Source organism: Eumetopias jubatus, unplaced genomic scaffold, assembly GCF_037043125.1.
Source record: "Eumetopias jubatus isolate StellerSeaLion01/CBP00866 unplaced genomic scaffold, mEumJub1_p1.0 scaffold_1, whole genome shotgun sequence".
NCBI lineage: Eukaryota > Metazoa > Chordata > Mammalia > Carnivora > Otariidae > Eumetopias > Eumetopias jubatus.
Window position 1 is genome coordinate 183,529,834 of NW_028274807.1, and position 17,845 is coordinate 183,547,678.

The 17,845-nt window shown below is 43.3% G+C and overlaps 1 protein-coding gene across 1 annotated transcript in view; it reads left to right on the forward strand.

Annotated features, from left to right (window-relative positions):
* SUCLG2 (succinate-CoA ligase GDP-forming subunit beta) overlaps nucleotides 1–17,433 on the forward strand; it is a 276,580-nt gene extending 259,147 nt beyond the window's left edge. Inside the window, exon 11 of the mRNA XM_028110361.2 lies at nucleotides 16,355–17,433. Coding sequence (XP_027966162.2) covers nucleotides 16,355–16,470 — 116 coding nt within the window. The 3' untranslated portion in view covers nucleotides 16,471–17,433. The remainder of the gene's footprint in view (nucleotides 1–16,354) is intronic.
* The last annotated feature ends 412 nt before the right edge of the window (nucleotides 17,434–17,845 follow it).

The window sequence follows — 17,845 nt, forward strand, 5'->3', positions numbered from 1 at the left end:
CAAGTGGCAACTTCTTATTCCAAGTGTGTGGTGGTGAAAGTACAGTGGCCATTCCTACAGCTTGGTGCCACACCTTTGATTTCATGGTAACATGCCATTTATTTTACCTGCCCCTGTGCTGACAGAGAGTATTGTTATTATTATTATAAAAGTAGTTTTTACGTCAGGGACTTCCCCTGGGGTTCTGTGGACCACACTTTGAAAACCACTGTAGTAGAGATGCAAAAACAGGCACTCCAGTATGAGAACCTGTGCCAAAGGCCTGTCCACCTGCTCAACAAGTTCAGATTACAGTGATCAAGCAGCCCCAGGAGTAGAATTCTGCAGTGCTGTTCTTGGGACAGTTCAGTTTCCCCAGCTTCTGTGCCAGTGCCATAATTTCCTAGACACCTTCCCCTCCAGATCAAGTCCAGGGATATTTTGACCCTGCTGTGTATCCCTGTCCTTTGAGGTCAAGATTCCAGAATAGTTGCAGCCTGTTTTGTTTCATTTTGTTTTCTGTTTGCCTCTTTCTATTTCTTTTTTCTCTCACTCTCTGCCATTCTCCTTTCTCCCTGAGACTCTCTGCCTTACAAATGTAGGTCTGCACCATATGGACATATGAATGAATTAAATCTTCTTAAAAATGTAAATGCGACATAATTGATCCCTATAAAAATAATTTCAATAAAAGGGAAATTACTGGCAAGACTGCAATGAAAAAATTGATCAAGAAGTTAGTGGGTTCATCAGTGTATGTATAATTCTGATTAAAATGTGGATGTCACAGTGTTTTCAGGGTCCAAGTGACCAGTAACCCTCAGGTTCTAAAAGTCATCTCTGCTTGCGTTCTTCAAGGGGAGCAAGTCTCTTTAAGCAGATTAGACTCGTGTCTGTTGCTTAGAAATGAGTATACTTTTGTGGGCTCCTTCTTTCTTGTGATCCCCTGTGTGCCTGAGTGGTTTAGTAGAGGCCCATAATTATTAGTTGTAAGTATGTTCATAGAAAAGAAAGTTACCCCAGTTTGCTTTTCTACTTCACTATTTTTTCTTGAAAAGGAACACTTCTCTTATTTTTACACTGCACTTAGTGTTCCAGAAGTATTAAATGACCCCTCTCATTTATCCATATCGTGTGTATCTGGGTAATACACATGCTGAACTATGCAAAATACCACGTCCAACGTTTTTTCCCCTAATAATCTCTGTTGCCTACCTCGGAGGTCTATCTGAGCCACTAGGAAGAAGCTTTGAAATTTCTCAGTTTGTTAGACAATCAGATTTGTATCTTTTAAGTTAGTGTACTTCCAAAATAGATGCTTGTGTTTTTTTTAATCCATTAATTAACATAATAAATACTATGTTTGGGTCATTGAGCTTTAGATATTAAGTAGAATGTGTAGAAATAGAAAAAGCCATGTTAGTTACTAGATAAATGGGGAAATAAAACAAAAAGAAAAAAGAAAAAGGAACAATACAAGATAATAGATTCAGAATGTTAATGGGTGTTGGCCTTAATAGACTGCTTCTGTCTTAGTAGCGGTAGCCATCGGGGCATCCCAGAGAGCCACCAGCGGGGCTTGTGGAATCTTTGCAAATATCCATACCTTGCAATGTCTACCATGCAGTGTACCATGGAGAATTGAACGTGATGATTTGAGATGAACTCAAAAAGGATACTGTCCCCCCAAATTTATGTAGACTAAAAATATCCATGGTGACCTCGTTGCCACTCCTCTCCTTCCCTGGAATGGCCCCTATCCCATAAGAAGCATTGAGAGCCTTTTATCAAGAAACCAAAAGCAGGAACGCTTTCGACATTTCTGAAGTCCTACTGGTGTTCTTTTCTTCCTCTTATAGGAATTAGTCTCTTGTGTGAAAAATGTCTCTTGCACTCGACATGGTTTGTATGAAGGTCACTAATACCCATATGTGATTTCTGGGAAACCAACAGCCCACACCAAATCAGACCTGTCCCCATGTTGTGTTGGTACAAGAGAAAGGTGAAGAATTCTACTTTAACTCTGCTCTTGGCACTAATCAGAGATAACAAAATGAAGAAAATCAGTGATGGTATTACCCATAAAGGCCCTGTAAAAGGAACTAAAGAAAAACCAAGCCAGTGCTCTTTATGTTAAGGGAATGCAGACTCCTGTAAAATGTGTCCCTTAAGCTGAGTGCCTGTGTAGCTCAGCCCACTTTCTTTGGCATAGTCTCCTTTTTAAGCTTACTCAACATTGACTACTATAATTATAGTACATTTAGAGATGTGAGTTAGCAGAGAGATATTATAAAGGGAGAGTTTCCAAGATGAGCATGGAAATAAAAAGATTTGAATCATTGGAAAGGAAAGGGGAGGGAATTTGGTAAAGGATCAGAAGCAAGGCATCAGATCTGTTCCATACTTTGCAGTTGGTACCGGGACCATAATAGTGGTAAAACTTGAAACCTAGGACCTGGTAGATCAGAAGGCTGTCCTGGAGAGAGTAATGTGGCTTTGCAGCAACATATTATGGCTGGGAAATGAAGTGGGCAAATCATGTCAGTAGCCAGAGTCTACAACATTAGCTAGCAGGATTGCCATGTAGAGGTAAAAGTAGAGTAGACAACAGCAGAGATAGGAAAGGAAATGAGAGAAAAAAGAGGGGCATTGGGTTTTAAATCTAATGACCAGGAGAATGAAGGATGGTTGATGGGTACAGTCATCCTCAGTTGAGATGAACTGTAACATCAGATGGAACACGTGTGGAGGTAGAGGTGGAGGAATTTAGCAAGGAGAAATGTGATAGAAAAATGGGTAAGTCAACCCATTTTGAAGTCCCCCAGTAAACCACACTCCAGTCTTGCTGCCGTGGAAACTGTTCTCCTGTAGTACAGCTTAGTTAAAAGGAAAAACCAACCCAAACCAAAAATCTCCTGTCACAGAAAGTCTGGTTCTCAGTGCTTCCAATGGGGAACAGTTGCTAACTACCAGGACCTTTTGAGGAATTTCTCTTAGACTCAATATAAATTTTTCATTAGCTTTCTCTGGGTTGGAAGACAAATTCTCCCACAAATGTGCATTCAGCCATATTTTACCCAAACTTAGAGCATGATATGGATCCTTTTTTTCTGAACAAACAACTCTTCATCATCTGTGTTGACAGAGGAAAACAAAGTGGTATAAAGAGGCAGGAACATTTTGGACAATGCTAGTGGTAGTTGCTATTTAACTTGATTTAACACTGTACTTTTTTTAACTGATGATTTTTTCAATTATGTTTATTCATATTAATGTTAAAATTGGTTCACATTCCCAGAATGTGCACCATCATCCCGCTAGTGAAAGGGAGATGGGAAAAGGTGTCCATCATCCCAGCATCTGTGATAAAGCTTAGTGACACGTAAGAGCTAGTGTAGTAGAAGAATTCAGACTGGGGTCTGAATTACAATAATAAATAATTATTATTGCTAACATTTGTTAGCTTGCTAAATTTCAGAATCTCTGACACATGGCTGTATAGTCTAAACAAATGTCAGATTTTTAATGACCAAGATAACAGGCATTTCAAAAGCCAGTAACAGGTTTTGTTAGTAGTATCTATTTCCTATAAATAAAGAAGTTAGTTTTGCTTGTTAAGTGGCCATTTAGAAGATCCAAGATCCTTGCCATAATTCTCATTAATCTATGACGCATATTTTCAAGACGCCATTGCCACACACAGTGTATTAGAAATGTTTTGATGAGGAAAGTTTTAATCAATCAAATCAGGCTTGATTTAGTGGGATTTTGTGGACAAATCTTTCTTCTCAGCTGTATAAGTACAAGCTGTTTGGTAAGGAAAGGATTACTCTCCTCTTTGAAGATGGTAATTTTGTAATTACATGTATTTACTTGCCTTATCACAACAGAACTCACCAGCTGAGACACAGGATTATTTTTTATTTAAAAGACTTCTAGGTAAATCGAGCAATTGCATTTGGGGGGGAAGTTTAGTTTTTGTACACGGTTGTTTATGGCATGAATAAAGAACAAATAATCTGAGTTTTTTTTTCCTCTTTGACGTGTATATATACTTGGCACAAAAGTTACCTAGATGGTTAATTTATCCCAACCCATGATATTGTTGAAAAATGTACAAACATTTATTAACACCTTTGTGTACTCAGGGTGCAAAGATGTTTTAGCCAAAGCTTTGGGTTTTGTATGGGCAGTTTTACTGTTCTAGATCAGGGCATGCCAATATCTTTAGAGAACTTAAAAACAAAAATCATTTTTCCTTATTGTCCCATTTAAATCTGCAGCAAACTTCTTTAAAAAAAAAAAAAAGTATTTCATTCATTTATTTGACAGAAAGAGAGCACAAGCAGAGGGGGAGGGAGAAGCAGGCTCTCCACCGAGCAGGGAGCCCAATGTGGGGCTCCATCCCAGGACCCTGGGATCATGACCTGAGCCGAAGGCGGCCGCTTAACCGACTGAGCCACCCAGGCGCCCCTGCAGCAAACTTCTGTATCTCAAATAAGTCCGAAGAGGAATTTGCTTTTCTCTCAGGTGTTCATTATGATTCCAAGTTAAGCTATAAATAATAATGAGGCTGGATGATTGGTAGATTGGATCCTTTTTCTCTTAGCCAAATCTTTTCAGTTTGATTCTTCCATACAGTACCAGAAGGTTTGTTTCAGCAACATAAACATTTTGCTTCTCTTTTGACAAATGTCTTTCGAAACGAGTCCCTTGTGGGTTCCCTTCCTTATCCTTGTCAATCCCTCTAAATGTGCCCTTAACTCCCTTTACAGTTGTTGAGAAGGTAAATGTCTCTAAGTCAGAAACTTTGTATCCTGTTTCTTTTACTTTCTCCACCAAGGCACAGGCACCTCCTCTGTGTGGACAGGACCTCATTGCTGCTCTCTGCAATAGGGAGAAAGTTGAGCCCCAGCCAGAGCAATGCTGGTATCTTTCTTAGCGCAGACACAGTAAAGTTGCTCCGTGACCCTTTGGTCCGCTCAAGGGGAGAAGAAACCTCGAAGTGTTCAGAGAGTTTTCTGCTGTGTCTCCACACACTTGGTGGCCATGCATTCTGCAAGTCCTCCCTTACAGGAGGGTGTGAGACCAAGAGGAGGGCAGCAATTATTCCTCTGATTCCCGACTAGCTGGAAAAAAGTTTTCGTTCAGGATATCTGAGCCCTAGGTTGGCTGCTTCCCCTCAGAGTCCACAGAGAGTGGACTGTGGTGATCCTGGGTGGAGTGAGTGTGGTTGCCCAGCAGGGCCCGGGGCCTGGCTCTCTAACCCTTAACACCCCCTGGCCTCTTTGCACATTTCCCAGCGTTTGCTCTGTACTGAGTTTTTCATCTTCTCTTCCTTGCTTAATCCTGGTGGACCTGTCCCCCCACCCCTAACCCCAGCCTCTCCGAGCACGCCTTTCCCTGCTCTCCACGCCTGCGGTCTGGAAATGTGGCTTCAGGAGGAGAGGCCGGATCCTCTCAGCCAGTGCATCTCTTCTCTTCTGTGTGTTTGGTCTTCATTGTCCTTGCTGTTGCCATTTTCCGCATACCCTGTTCCTCACCTTGCTTTCTCCTCTCATCTTCCTCCTCCTTCGCAGTCCCCTGTGGATGCACCTTTTCTGGGACTGATTTCACTTCCTGTTGATGTCTGTCACCTCTTCTCCCTCCAGTCACTGGCATCTTCTCCCTAGTGTTTAATTCATCGTCAGCAGGTTAAACCAGAGGACACGTTGGAGACAATCCTGCTCTGTCATCGAGCCTTAAATCCTCTCATTGTCTAAATCAATAAACACTTCTGAATGTTTAAACTTTCCTGCACTTAAACATTACACCAAGTCTCACAGGACCTAACCTAAGGCATTAGGGTAGTGAAAGCTTTTTTAGATCGAATATTTAAGTTTCCAGACAAACCTACTAGATTTGGCACTTTGAGTTTTCATTTTACTTCTAGATGGTTCATGTGAGTCACTAAAATGTTTGCCCTGTTGGACATCCGCTGCCTTACACAAGAAAAAGCTACTCAGCACCCTTTCGGAAGGTAGTCATCCAACCGGTCCACGTTGTTGGGGTCTTTCAGGGGACCCAATGGCTCCTTCCCCATCTGGGGAATCTGGTGAGAAATATGACAAAGGTCTAAGAGACCAAAATATCACTTTCGTTACCGGTGAAGAAGGTGAAGGATGCACCTTATTGTATACCAACAGTGATCTTTCTTACTCTGAACCCCAAACACACCCAGTCATGGATACCACAGACCCAGAGTGGCAGGATGGGCTCCCTGTGAGAGCGCAGTGTAAGGGAAAGGCAGCGGAAGCTTCTGGGCTACACATGCCATCTTTCTCCTTTCGAACACTCCAGTCAGAGAAGTGTCTTCACTGCCGATGCAGAGCCAGTGGTAGTCAGAAATGAGACTGGGGTTGTTATGCTCTGCCTGGAAGGAAACACCTCTTGAATGCCATCCATGTGATTAGTCTGCCCTGGGCATGGGCCTGCATTTTGGTCAGGTGGCTGCCTCAGTCTAGCCAGTGGTCCTTCCCTCAAAAACAGGAACCTGAAGTTGTTTCCACGAGGCATTTCTAATAAGGAGTGGTTTTAGAGCATGGCCAGTCTGGGGGCTGGCACATCCTAAGTCCTGCATCACGACACCACCGTCTGCTTTGGGGGTGTTTTCTGAGTAGTCAGTCGGTTCATCTCTTCATGCCTCAGTTTCCTTGTATAACACTTGAAAGTCATATTTGGTCAACCACCCAAGAGAGAACACATTGCCATCAGGAAAGGGACACCCTGGTAGATCCTGTCTGTCCTATTTTAGAGGTGGTAGGTGGGTCCTGTTAATAAGACTCTCCCAGAGAGTCCCACCTTGAGACTGCCCAAAGGCAGAGCTATCTAGGAGGAAAGACTCCACGAGAATGTTTGAGAACAGGCAGGACAAATAGCTTTCATCTCCTGCCCCCTTCTCTTTATTGGCAGCGGCTGCCTTCAGTGCTGTGCCAGGAAAGCTCTGTGGTCATTGTCTTCCACAGAGGTGGGAGCAGAGAGCGAGCACCTGAACCAAGCGCCAGCCACTGGAATCCAGCTGTCTGCAGCATCAGAAGCAGGAAGCAGGGGCTGCCGGCTGAAAAGGCATGAGATGAGACTGATTCTTATCCCCACAGCCACAGGGCCAAACATGTGGATTGTAGAGAGCAAGGGTCTGCAGATTTTTTCTGTAAATGGCCAGATTTTAGGCTTTGTGGGCCATGGATCCGCTGTTGCAGTCACTCACCTCTGCCACGGTAGCATATAAGCAGTGTGGACAATATAGAAAGGAATGGGCATGGCTCTGCCATGATGAATCTTCATTCCAAAGACAGACAGTGGGACGTAAGCTGCAGCCTGGTGTGGGTAGAGAAGAGGCCAGCAGCAAGACCTAGAATTCTAGGAAGTCCCCATGGTCTCTAAGTCTAAAGCCCCCTCCATCCTCAGCTCTGAATGGTTTTGTAAAAGTCCAGAAAGATTTGGGTGATATTAAGCTCTGAGAGTCTGACTTCTCAAGGAACAGTTTAGCAGTGAGATCTCTCAGTCATCCCTCCCCCCCGCCCCCAACAGGGACAGAATCACGGGCAGCAATGTACTGATGCTCCTTCACGGGCAGCCGTGGAGGTCCAGAGTTGGGATTCCAGACAAAAGTCTCACACCGCCAAAATTACCTTTGAAAATTCCTGAAATCACCCATGTGTTAGAATATACATGAATTGAAAGCCATGAGGTAGACTGAAGGAAGACATGAAAGGAGAGTCCATGCGGATGTTTAGGTGTATAGAACATCCTTTCTTCACAGGAATGGCCCTGTTCCTAGTAGCTACAGAATTGTAGGGCATTCTTGCTTGCCAGAGGATTCATTCCATTCCAGTTTAATAGTAAGCCTCCCATACCAACATAACATATATGTTGCCTTTTTTGAGGATTAACATAGTTGAAAGCAAAAGCATCAGCAGCTTGCATACGCCCTCAATGGATATATGTTAGACTTGGTCCTCAACCTTGCTTGCAGGATCCTAAGTCCATGCACACCATTCCTTACAACCTGGCCATCAGCTTCCTGCCACTAGGGGCGGGCTCCAGCGGGCATCTTGAGAATACCTGCCACACTCCTACTCTCAGAAGTGGTTTCTTCTTACCGTGGCAGAAGAAATTACCGAGGAATATAGGGGTACACAGGATATAGTCCCATAGGATATCTTAAGTCATTTTTTATTTTTCTAAAATGTGAGGGATACAAAGCATTTCTGAAAGATACTCATCCAACTACATTAACTTCCCAAGGTCACTCACCACCTTGGTGACCAAACCAGGTGTAAAGTCTCAGTTTTCTCATCTGTGAAATGGGAATGTACGTATGGCAGTCTCATGGGGTTGTTGTAAGAAGCAGATGAGTTTTAAAATAAACTAGACAGGTGCTGGCTCAGTAAATGTTAGCTGCTACCCAAGCTCTTGTTCCTAACTCGACCAAGGCGGGGACTCTGGGGCTGGAGGCAGTGTGCCCAGCGAGGTGTGAGGTACTGGGTGCCCGTCGTCTCAACAAGGGAGGACTGCTGATGCAGCAGGACTTTACCTCGGATTCTCAATGAATTATTCCATTTTTAACAGTACAGTAACAAGACGAAAGGGATGTGATAAGTTATCTAAATTTACATGTCACCAAGAAAATGGACCTCTTCTATCTGCCTGTCCCTTAAACGGAGAATAATGAAAGAGGATCAAGGGCAAAAGGACAGAGAACATTTTAGGAGAAATCTGCTGCTTTGTGGAATTTGGTTCGTTTCCACTGACCTCCTTTCTCCCTGGAGTGGAGGGGGGAAAGATTCCTTTGCTTAGAGCTGGGGTCAAAGTATTTGTCGATCTATGGGCCCTACTGATTCTGTCACAACAGCTCTGCCATCGACAATGTGTAAATGAATCACTTTGGCTGTATGCCAGTGAAACTTTATTTATGGACGTGGAAATTTGAATTTCATGTAATTTTCATGTATCACAAAATACTACTCTTCTGATTTTTTCTCCCAACTATTTAAAATGTAAAACCTATTCTTAGCTGATTTAGAACAGCCCTGACTTAGAACACCAGACCGAGAGTCAAACCTTTCATGGTTCACTGGTTATTTGACCTGAGCAAATCATCTAAAATTTCTGGGCCTCAGTTTCCTCTAGTGAAAACGAGAGACTAATCCTAAAGGTTTTCTATGATTCCTTCTAGCACTAAAAGGCCAGGTTGTGTGGTTGTCATGTGGCTTTGCAGTCAGATAAACCTGGGTTCTTAATCCTGGCTTGGCCTTTGACTTGCTGGGGTCATTGGGCAAGTTCCTAAGCTTCCCAGTTCAATTATTTCATCTGTAAAATGGGGATAAAAAGTAGGTCTTCTTTAGGGTTGCTATGAAGGTTGTGAACCCCTTAACTCATGTATCCAACAGACATTAATTGCACCTAGTGTACATTCAATAAGTGCCAACTATTGCCTTCTTAAAAAGAAAAACAAAACTGATTTCCTATTAAAATAATCCTTAAAAAAAAAAAAAAAAAAAAAAGCCCAGCTCCCATTCATGTCCAGACTGGAGAGTAGTTTTGTTCACAGCCCTGTGATAAAGGGCTGGCCTGATTGGGCGGGGGGTGGGGAGGGGGGGCTGTACCTTTTGAACAAAACTCAGTAATTTCTGTCCACTACCGTTACCTTCTTTTGCAGGTATTGAAAGCAGAGAACAGATTTTGATAAATTAACCTTGCATCTCTGTTTACAGCTCTCTCACTCCACCTGGTGGCAGGAAGTCAGTGGTCAAACATGCACTAGGAGGAGAGTTAAAAAATTTAATAATTATTCTTTTTATAATATCCTCTACCAGTAGAGCAAGATTTCATTATCAAACCATTCCCCTTTGATTCTCTATACATTGCCATTTTTAAGGCATGCATCGGGCAGATAACCACTTAGCTTAGCAGCTTTCCAGCAAGCTGATGTTAAGAAGTGCTTGAAGTTGAACCAGTGTGAGTCAATCAGTTATCTGTACAGGTGGTTATTAAAACTGTTGTCCTGCAGCCTTATTAAAAAGCAGTGCAGCATTTAATAAATATTAGAATGTCAGCAGCACTATTTAAATGTGAAGAAGAGATCAATTTCCTTTGTAATTGGGTACACAGGCATAAACACTGTCTTTGGAACTCTTAATTCTATGTCGGAGTTTAAAGCAGCTGTGGTGGTTTCTATTTAGAAATAAAGTCAAGGAAGGGGTTGGGGAGCTGGTGTCAGCCACCTGCTGAATCAAGAAGAAACAGACCTTGAATATTCAAAGAGCAGCCTTAATGAAAGGAACCCACACACCAGCAAGCATCTGCCCAAGGCCTCCCTTGTTTCTCTTTTCCAATGACCTCCTTTCGAGTCTGCTGGTTTTCTTTTTCACCCTCTGTGTCTTCAGACTTCCCCTTGGAGCTGCTCTCTCACGGGAACGAGGAAGCAGGGTGTGTGGGCAGCAAGGCCTAAGAACAGTCCAGGGAGAAACCAGCCTGGATGCCGGGACAGAGTGCTGCAGGGTCAGGAGACGGGCTGATGCACTGGGGACTTGATGGGCTCACTTTTTGCCCTTGCTCTCTGTATTTGACTCTTGTCTATATCTCTTTCTTTTCATGTGTCTGTCCCTCTGGGTTATTCCTCATGACTCTCTGTTTCCCCCTCCTCCCCTTCCCTCTCCTCTCTCCTTTTTCTCCTTCTCTTCTTCCTTTCCCTCTCCCTCCCTCTCATGCTGGGGTTCTGAGTATGCCTAGCCTGTGCTTAATAATTAAGGCTATAATTAAAGTGTAACTGCAAGCATAATTAAAATTCACTTTAATGGATCCTGGAATTGTGAAGCCATTAGGCATTTTGATATGGCCCTGCAGGAACAGCTGGAAGGAGAGAAGGGCCCGTTTTCCTGAGGGCTGTCGCAGCCCCTGTCTTCTGGCCCCGCCCCCTAGTTGTTAACTTTGAGCAAGGCCTCCGGGCAGGTGGGGGGGAGGGGAGGGAGCGGGGCGGCAAGAAGAGCTGCTGGGCCAAAGGAGCGGCAGCAGCTTGGAGTCCTCCAGGGCACTGCAGACAGCCCCCTGCTGCTTGGCCCTTCTTAGAGAACGAGGCCGCTAGAGAAGCCCGGCTGGAGAACCCGAGAAAACTCAGAACCAGTCGCTGTTTATTTTCAGGTTGTTTGGGGTTTCTATTTCAATGCTATTAAAAAGGGGATTATTTGGGGGATGTCAGGCCAGCAAAGTGATCAGAAAAGCACCCTCCCACACCTCACCTCCTCGGGCACACTTGCTGTATATGAGTCCATCCATCGTCATTCAGTCCATCAAGTGCGCACTATGTGTAATAGCTACTGCGCTAAGCGCGGAGAGATCCTGGTGGGGCGGCTGGACACAGTGTCAGCCCTCAGAAGTTTACCTTTGGTGGGCCGAGAGAAACGTCAGTGAGCAATCCCAATAGTGCTATGATTCTGAAAGTACAAGGTACTCTAGAAGCTCTTTTACGAGCCACTGCTCTAGTTTAGGGGTTGGGGGAGTAGTGACAAGGAAGGCACCCCCAAAGAAATGCCATGTAAACAGGTATCTTGTGAATGTTTGGGTGTCAGCTGAGCAGAGAGAAGGCAGGAGTTCGAGTTCTGGGTGGAGGACTCAAGGCCAACGCCCCTGCATTTCTGCAGTTCACGGATTTCTAAATCAGTCATGTTTCCCTTTTGAGAATACGTGGTGCTAAGTTGTGTCCCGAAGAAGGTGTTAATTAAGTAACTTCCTTGGTTGCAAGGAAGAGTGACTGGTTCAAGTAGTCTCAAAAACCTAAAATGGTCAAGAGCTGATTTCATCCATACCCCTGGAAAGGATTGCAAGTAAAGCTGCATAAACAGTTCTCAGAATGGACAGGAGCCAGGACGGAGCTGGCCCCCAGGGAGAGGAAGCTGGGACATGGAGTCTGCCCTCCGGAGCATCGCCCCAGCAGCCTGTGCACCTGACAACACTCCTCTTGGCATGTTTGTGCTGCCTTTCTCAAGCCTGCTTACTTAGAGCTATGTCCTCTTTGTGCTGCCCCATTCTATTTCATATATACTACCCATTCAGATTCTCAGCAGAGCAAACCTAATTGGACAAGCTAATGAACATCGTCTGTATTTGGACCACCCTCGGATCAGGTACAGTCATGCATGGGACTGTCTCCGTATCTGTCTCCAGACAAAGATCACCATGTGGTCCCTCCTCTAGCAGGGGACAGTGGCTAGTATAGGTATAGCCAGATAGGGAAGTTGGAAAAAGCAGACATCCTAGTACCTGATCCTTGCTCTTAAAATAATTTATAGCATCATTGAAGTTTAGATGATCTCATGAGTGGGAAAGCGCTACAGATTTTTAAATGTCAAACAGGAGTCACCAGGAAATCAAAACAGAGTGGGATGAACAAAGGATTTTGAGACTGAATCCTGCCAATCACTAAGCCTCAGTGCTCTTTGCCAAAAAAGTAAATAAATGGATAAAAAGACTCATTTTTAAATACCTGACTCACAAGGCCTTTTAGAAACACCAAACTCACAAGTTCTAAGTCTCAAATAAAGTATTGTGGGAAGACTGAAAAAAAGAGATTTTTTTTTTTAATTATTGTCAGTGTGATTATGATGATGATGATGTCATGTATTTATAAAAATTGTAAGAAGGGGTCCTCCAAGGTTCGGCATGGATGTTTCAAGCATTAGGTCCAGAAATCATTCAAACATTGAGAGATCAAGTTCAATGTCTCTTCCACTATTTCCTAGCTATTACTAGCCATGCTAGCTAGGTTTTGACCTTTAACTTAATTGTGCCTAAGTCCTCCCTTCTGTAAAAGGAAAATAGTAATAGTAGTTATCTCAGGGTTGCCACTGAGGAGCAAATGAACTAATATACTTAGGCCCTGGAACAGTGCATGACACCTGCCAAGTGAGAGCTGCTATTACTGCTCTTGTTAATGTTCTCACTCCTACTGGCACTACTACTTCTTGTACCAGTCCAGTTACACAGAGAGAGAGCTTGACAGGCATGGGTAAGATCTGTGTCCACAGGAGGACTCTCACCAAAGAAAGGTAGAGTCAGAGATGAGGAATGTTCAGGCAGCTGAATCTGCTTCTTGATGTATGGGGTTCTTGGGGGGGGCTATCTGTTGAGATTGGAGATGCTCTGAAGAGAAAGGAAAGAGCCTTTTTTTATCCTAACTTAAATTTCTTCCCTGGAAGAGAACTCTAGTCCACGTCTCTGTTGAAGGAGATAGAAATTTACATATTTAACTTTCATTGACCTTCTAACCCAAAGACCAGTTCCGTTCTGTGTCATTCAGGACTTTGCTTCACATTGTGTCATGATTCCATGAAAGCCTTATGTACAGATTAATGTCAGAATTCCTTAGCCTCATATTTAACACCTGCCATGGTCTGATCCTCTGTCCTACTTTTCAACCTCTGAGACCTTGTCTGAAACCTTACCAAATAAATCAAAATGAACACTGAGGTTGTATTAATGAAATAATAAATCTTAATATCTGCATTAGTTAAGTAACCAACATGTAACAAATTGCCCTGAAATTTAACAGTTTAACACCAGGAACATTGTTGATCTCAGTTTCTGTGGTGGCGAATCTGGGTGTGGCTTAGCTGGGTCTTTTGGCTCAGGGTCTCAAAGCTGCAGTCAAAGTGTCAGCCAGGGCTAGGGTCATGTCAAGACTTGACTAGGGAAGGGGTTGCTTCCGAACACACTCACGTTGTTGTTGTCAGGGTGCAGTTCCTCGTGGGTTGTCAGACTGAAAGGCGTCAGTTACTCCTTGGCTTTTGCAGGAGGCAGCCCTGAGTTCCTTGCCTTGCCGACTTCTCCGTAGGGCAGTTCACAGTATGGCAGTTTGCTTCCTCAGAGTGAACAGAGAATCAGAGGGAGCAAGAAAGAAGTCTTGGGCTTTTGTAACTTAGTCTTAGAGGTGACATTACATCACTTTTGCTCTATTCTTATTCATTAGAAGCAAGTTGCTGGCTCCACCGACAGCCCAAAGGGATTACACAGGGGCATGAACACCCAGAAGTAGGGATTGATCATATGAGAGCCATTTTTGGAAGCTGCCTACCACACTTACAAAGTAACATGTCAGTTAAAGTAATGCTAGCTCCTAAAACAACAGATAAACACTGAAATGTGAGTCTTAACGTACTAGAAGGTTCTTCCTCACTCATATAAAGTCTAAGAGGGTGGGTGAGTGGGGTGCTCTGCTCTACAAAATTATGCTCGTATCCACGCTGAAGGAGTCATTGCCATCATCAAAAGGTGACTTACAGGGTTGTCTTGGCTGGCAATGTTCCAGAAGGCAGACCGGGAGAACTGGGTGTGACTACAGAGAATCACTTTGGCGATTTTTGTGGGGGTGTGTTTCATGTCCACTCACACGCCCTTGGCCAGAACTCAGTCATGGGACAGCACGTAGAAGCAAGAGGCCCTGGGAAATGTAGTTCCTGGTTGGGCAGCCACCTCCTGGCAGCAGCTGTCCCCTGTAGAAGAGAAGCATGAATCTTTGGTGGACAGCCAGCCAAGTCTGCCCCAGATGTGCAGACATTTATCAAATCACATGTATTATTTCATCTGCTTCTCATCACAGCCTATGCTATCAGCATTATTAATTCCCATTTTAAAGAGAAGGAGAGGTGGGGCAAGGGGGCAAAGGGAGAGGGACAGAGAGAATCTTAAGTTGGCTCCATGCCCAGCACAAAGCCTGATGCAGGGCTGGATCTCACCACCCTGAGATCATGACCTGAGCCGAAATCAAAAGTTGGGACACTGAACGAACTGAGCCACCCACGCGCTCTATTATTCTCATTTTATAAACAGGGAGACAGATTGGCATATCTTTAGAACATTTAGGCTTGTATAATTAGAACAGAGTTCAAGTTCCCTTCTCTGTCACTTACAATCTGTGACTATGGAAAAGTGATTTAAGCTCTCCATGCCTCTGTTGTCTCATCTGTGAAATAGGGACAGTAAGATCTAGGCATCATCGTCACAGAGATTTTGTATCCTGCTTTTGAGTCACTTAGCATTATATCTGGCATATGGAAGTGCTTAATGAGTATTGGTTATGGGGCAGATGATCATAGTGTTATGTCTAGAGATAAAGAAGTTGAGGCTCAAAGGAGTTACATGATTTACCTAAAACAACTAATACACAGCAGAGCCAGGATGAGAAGCTGGGGGTTTTAGGTAACAACTTCCCTACCTTTTGAGTTGTTGCTTTCCGCAGAGACCATTCGGCACATTGCTGTGGAAAACAGCACCGAGTAAGCCTTGAACTAAAAACCCAGGGCCAAGTGTCCCCTTCCCCACTGCTGTGGTGGCCCCGGGGTCCCAGGAGAATCAACACTACATCAACTTGCCAGCACAACTGTTCCTCTTTAACTTCACCTTTGCCTGTTTGTATGAAACATGCTGACCGAAGGCCTCCTTTTTATTTGTACGCGTAAGTCCTCCAAGGCCTGTATTTCAAGGTCTTTGTTTATAAATAGGCTCTGTCTTGCTAACTAGACAGAAGCACAGGAAATGATGTAAGATGAGGTATTTCATTAGACTCTTAAATTTTATCACATTTCTCCTACGGGCTTGTTTGCTCTGAAAGAACAGAAAAGCAGTTTGCAGGCTAAACAGTCAGTTGCAGAAGCACACCTTTGGGTGCGATAGCTTGGCCCGCGGATGCTACAAACCTGGCAGGAACGGGGCACCGAGACACCCCCTCAGAGGCTACAGTGCTCTTTTCAGGTCCTCTGCCCTTCCTGTCATGCACAGTGGGGAGGAGGCAAAAACAGGTGTGTGGAATACTGTCAGTGTTCCCAAGGCAGTGGATTGGTGGCCATTGGTGGGCAGGTTCTTAGAACTTTAGATGAGATACCACATCCATTTGCCATTCTCTGGCTCATGTTTTACACATGGCTTTTTCTTTAGATTCCATATTCAGATTATTCAAGCAAGGGATGAATCCGTTTCAGAGGATTTTCCTCTTTCAAACTAGTTGACCAAGTAGTCGTTAGTTTTTCTTTGTTCACGGTCTTATAAGAACATCATTATTTGCATTTTTTTAAGTGCCAGAAAAAATAGAGGTAGCATCTTTATAATGCCAGACATTTGGGGTGAAAAGAGCAAAAACAAAACAAAAGGTAAATTTGTCATCTGGATCTATCTGAATAGCCAAATCTGGATCCTAAAAAGCTGAAACTGAATTGTAAATAAATTGTGTTAGTGAGACCTGGGCATTGCACGATTTCTGGTCCTAGGAAACTGCCCAGGGCACCACCTCCAGTCTCATTTCAGTGACTGTCCGTCCCCTCCCCCCCCACCCCCCACCTTCTAGGAACCAATGTCCACGAGGCCCAGAACATTCTCAATAACAGCGGACTCCTCATTACTTCGGCCGTCGACCTGGAGGACGCAGCCAAGAAGTCTGTGGCCAGCGTGGCTAAGAAGTGATAGCTTTGTCCTGACCCCTTGGAGGAAGAAGTGCATTTTGCCATAAAAAGGATTGTTTCTCTCATCACTGTGAAGGAAATGATTATCCCATTGGGAAAAAAGGGAGAAGGGATGAGCCAGGGGATGAATCACTGTACCTAAGATCTTAAATCTGCATTTTCTTGAATAAGACAGCTAGACAGCCTAAATAATCTGATTTCACTTAGAATCTTTATTAATGTCCTGTTCTCACACTTCTCTGTCATGGTAAGCCTGCTCAGTAGGCATTGTTTTGCCAACTTTGGGGGAGCAATCTATTTGGCCAAACAGTGTGTGTATATACACAGAATTTGAGATCAGACCCTGGTTCATTTACAACAATTTTACAACTTTAATAAAAAAAAAATTACATGCTGTAAAAAACTCAAACAAGATTCCATTTGACAGATTGTCAAAAAGGTCCAGCTAAGACATTCAGAACTGTTGTACACTGCAACAGCTTCTACAAGTTTCTAATTCCAATAGGCTTAGGAAATCCCTGGATGTTCCAAAACATGCTATTGTACAGTGGAGGATCCACATTAATATCCCACACTTGTATTCTACCGTTTGCCTTAATATTGAATACACTGTTTACCTCACACTAAAAATAAAGCTGAAAGCCTTATTTGTGATTTTGGCATAGAAGGTTCTATTTCAGTGTCAAAACCGAAGAATGCTGATTCTTATGGAAATCTCCATAATTAAGTCATTTCAAGACGAGACAGTGCTGAAGATCAGATTATATTTTGTCGGTATTTTTTCTCCCCTTCCTTCTCCCTCCAGAATCTACTCACTGGGGAGAATGTAATTGAAAGAATGTGGCTTTTTCTTATAATGTCCATTTTTGTGGTGGGAAGGAATTTGAATTAGGTCTTTGTTTAAATTTTGGTAAATTTTTATCTGTACACAAATTTAAATAAAATTATGTTTTGTAAGCTCTAAGGTCTTTGTATTTCTCGTTTTAGTCCATTTCATTCCTCAAACAATTTTTCTTTTACACCTTAGGCGTGACTCCAAAATTAGAGAATTTGGGTTGTTCTGGGATTATTTCAGTTCCATTCAACTTTATCAACCACCATTTCTGTTAGGAGATTATGCAGTGAAAGAATAAAAATTTTATATAAACCAGAAGCCCAGGTAAGTGTCACAGATGTCTAACAGGTTAAAATATGACTTCAGTCTGCACAATGCTAAAGGAAATATATACATGTAAACTTGTCCTATTTAGTGAGACTCAGTTGCCAGCATTAAAGGTTTTTCTCTTAGTGTACAAATGTTTAGCAGACCAAATTTTTCTGTTTGTTTTCTTTTATCAGTTTACACTGTTCTCATAAATTTCATATATGGACAACAG